Source organism: Octopus bimaculoides, chromosome 20, assembly GCF_001194135.2.
Source record: "Octopus bimaculoides isolate UCB-OBI-ISO-001 chromosome 20, ASM119413v2, whole genome shotgun sequence".
NCBI lineage: Eukaryota > Metazoa > Mollusca > Cephalopoda > Octopoda > Octopodidae > Octopus > Octopus bimaculoides.
Genome location: NC_069000.1, coordinates 45,192,187 through 45,193,460, shown reverse-complemented (window position 1 = coordinate 45,193,460; position 1,274 = coordinate 45,192,187). Strand labels below are relative to the sequence as shown.

Genomic DNA, 1,274 nt, shown 5'->3' with positions numbered 1-1,274 from the left:
GATCGACCTCAGTACGCAACTTGTACTTAATTTATCAACCCCGAAAGGATGAAAAGCAAAGTTGACCTCAGCAGAATTTGAACTCAGAACGTAACGGCAGACGAAATACCGCTTAGCATTTCGCCCAGTGAATAAAACATGAATAAATGTCATTTACCAATTTGGAAGAAAACATCTTCAAGTGTTGTCATAGAAACGCCATAGCTTTTGATGCCGAGATTTTCGGCTTTCGTGACGCCGTTTTCTTTTTCTTCTAGAGATCGTAGTATATCTGAAAATAGAATCATTAAAATGCTATTTATTTTGTCCTCAGGGTGCGGGGAAGATGTAAACATTGATGTCGTGAGATGAATGCTTTGTCCTATTTAATTATATTAATTTATATTCTGAATAAGGGGTAAAATTGACTGAGAAAACCAAACTTATTCACGACTACAGTAACTGGCACTCCGTCGGTTACGACGACGAAGGTTCCAGTTGATCCGATCAAAGGAACAGCCTGTTCGTGAAATTAACGTACAAGTGGCTGAATACTCCTCAGACACGTGTACCCTTAACGTAGTTCTCAGTAACCAAAATTCAATTTTATCTACTACGATAAACCTACAATCTCCACTACAACCAATACAATCAACACCACACCACAACAGCCCCCAACACCACCTCTGCACTACAACCCCCACCACATCACGTCAACAACCACAACAACTCTCATATAACATTGCCGCCATTCAACTTATTAGACATTAGACACAACGAAAAGGATCAGAGCCACTGAAGAGAGAATCGACGAGGGAGGATAAACCGACTTATGAGGGATAGCGAACGAGGGGGTCTGTAGGTACAAGATTCGATGGTCCCCTCAGTGGGCCCCATATTGATGGACCCCTTTGATTTTTATTTTATTCAGGTGGATTCTTATAGCCACCCGATGTTAAAAAAAAACTCTCTTATATTGGGTTGGTGCATAATTATTGCGGCTTTTTTTTTTTTCAATAAATTTTATTCAACAAAAAGCAAATAACAACATGTAACAAAAACATCTTTAAACGATTATTCCGGAGCATATTCACCATCTACTTCAATTACTGCTTCCTATTTGCTTGGCAGACGGTCAGACTGTCATTTAAAGATGTTTTTTCTTAAATATTGTCATTGTTTTTGTTGAATAAAATTTGTTGAAAAAAAAAAAAAGCCGCAGTAATTATGCACCAACCCAATAGTTTTATAATGAAATATTGTTAGGAATAGTATTTTTTTTTTTATGTCAGAAT

General features: G+C 37.4%; 1 protein-coding gene across 1 annotated transcript in view; it reads right to left on the bottom strand.

The window, feature by feature from the left end:
• The window catches only part of LOC106870134 (cholesterol transporter ABCA5), a 57,112-nt gene that overhangs the window by 26,933 nt on the left and 28,905 nt on the right, over positions 1-1,274 (bottom strand). Inside the window, exon 14 of the mRNA XM_052974985.1 lies at positions 158-354. Within this exon, the coding sequence (XP_052830945.1) occupies positions 158-354 (197 nt within the window). The remainder of the gene's footprint in view (positions 1-157; positions 355-1,274) is intronic.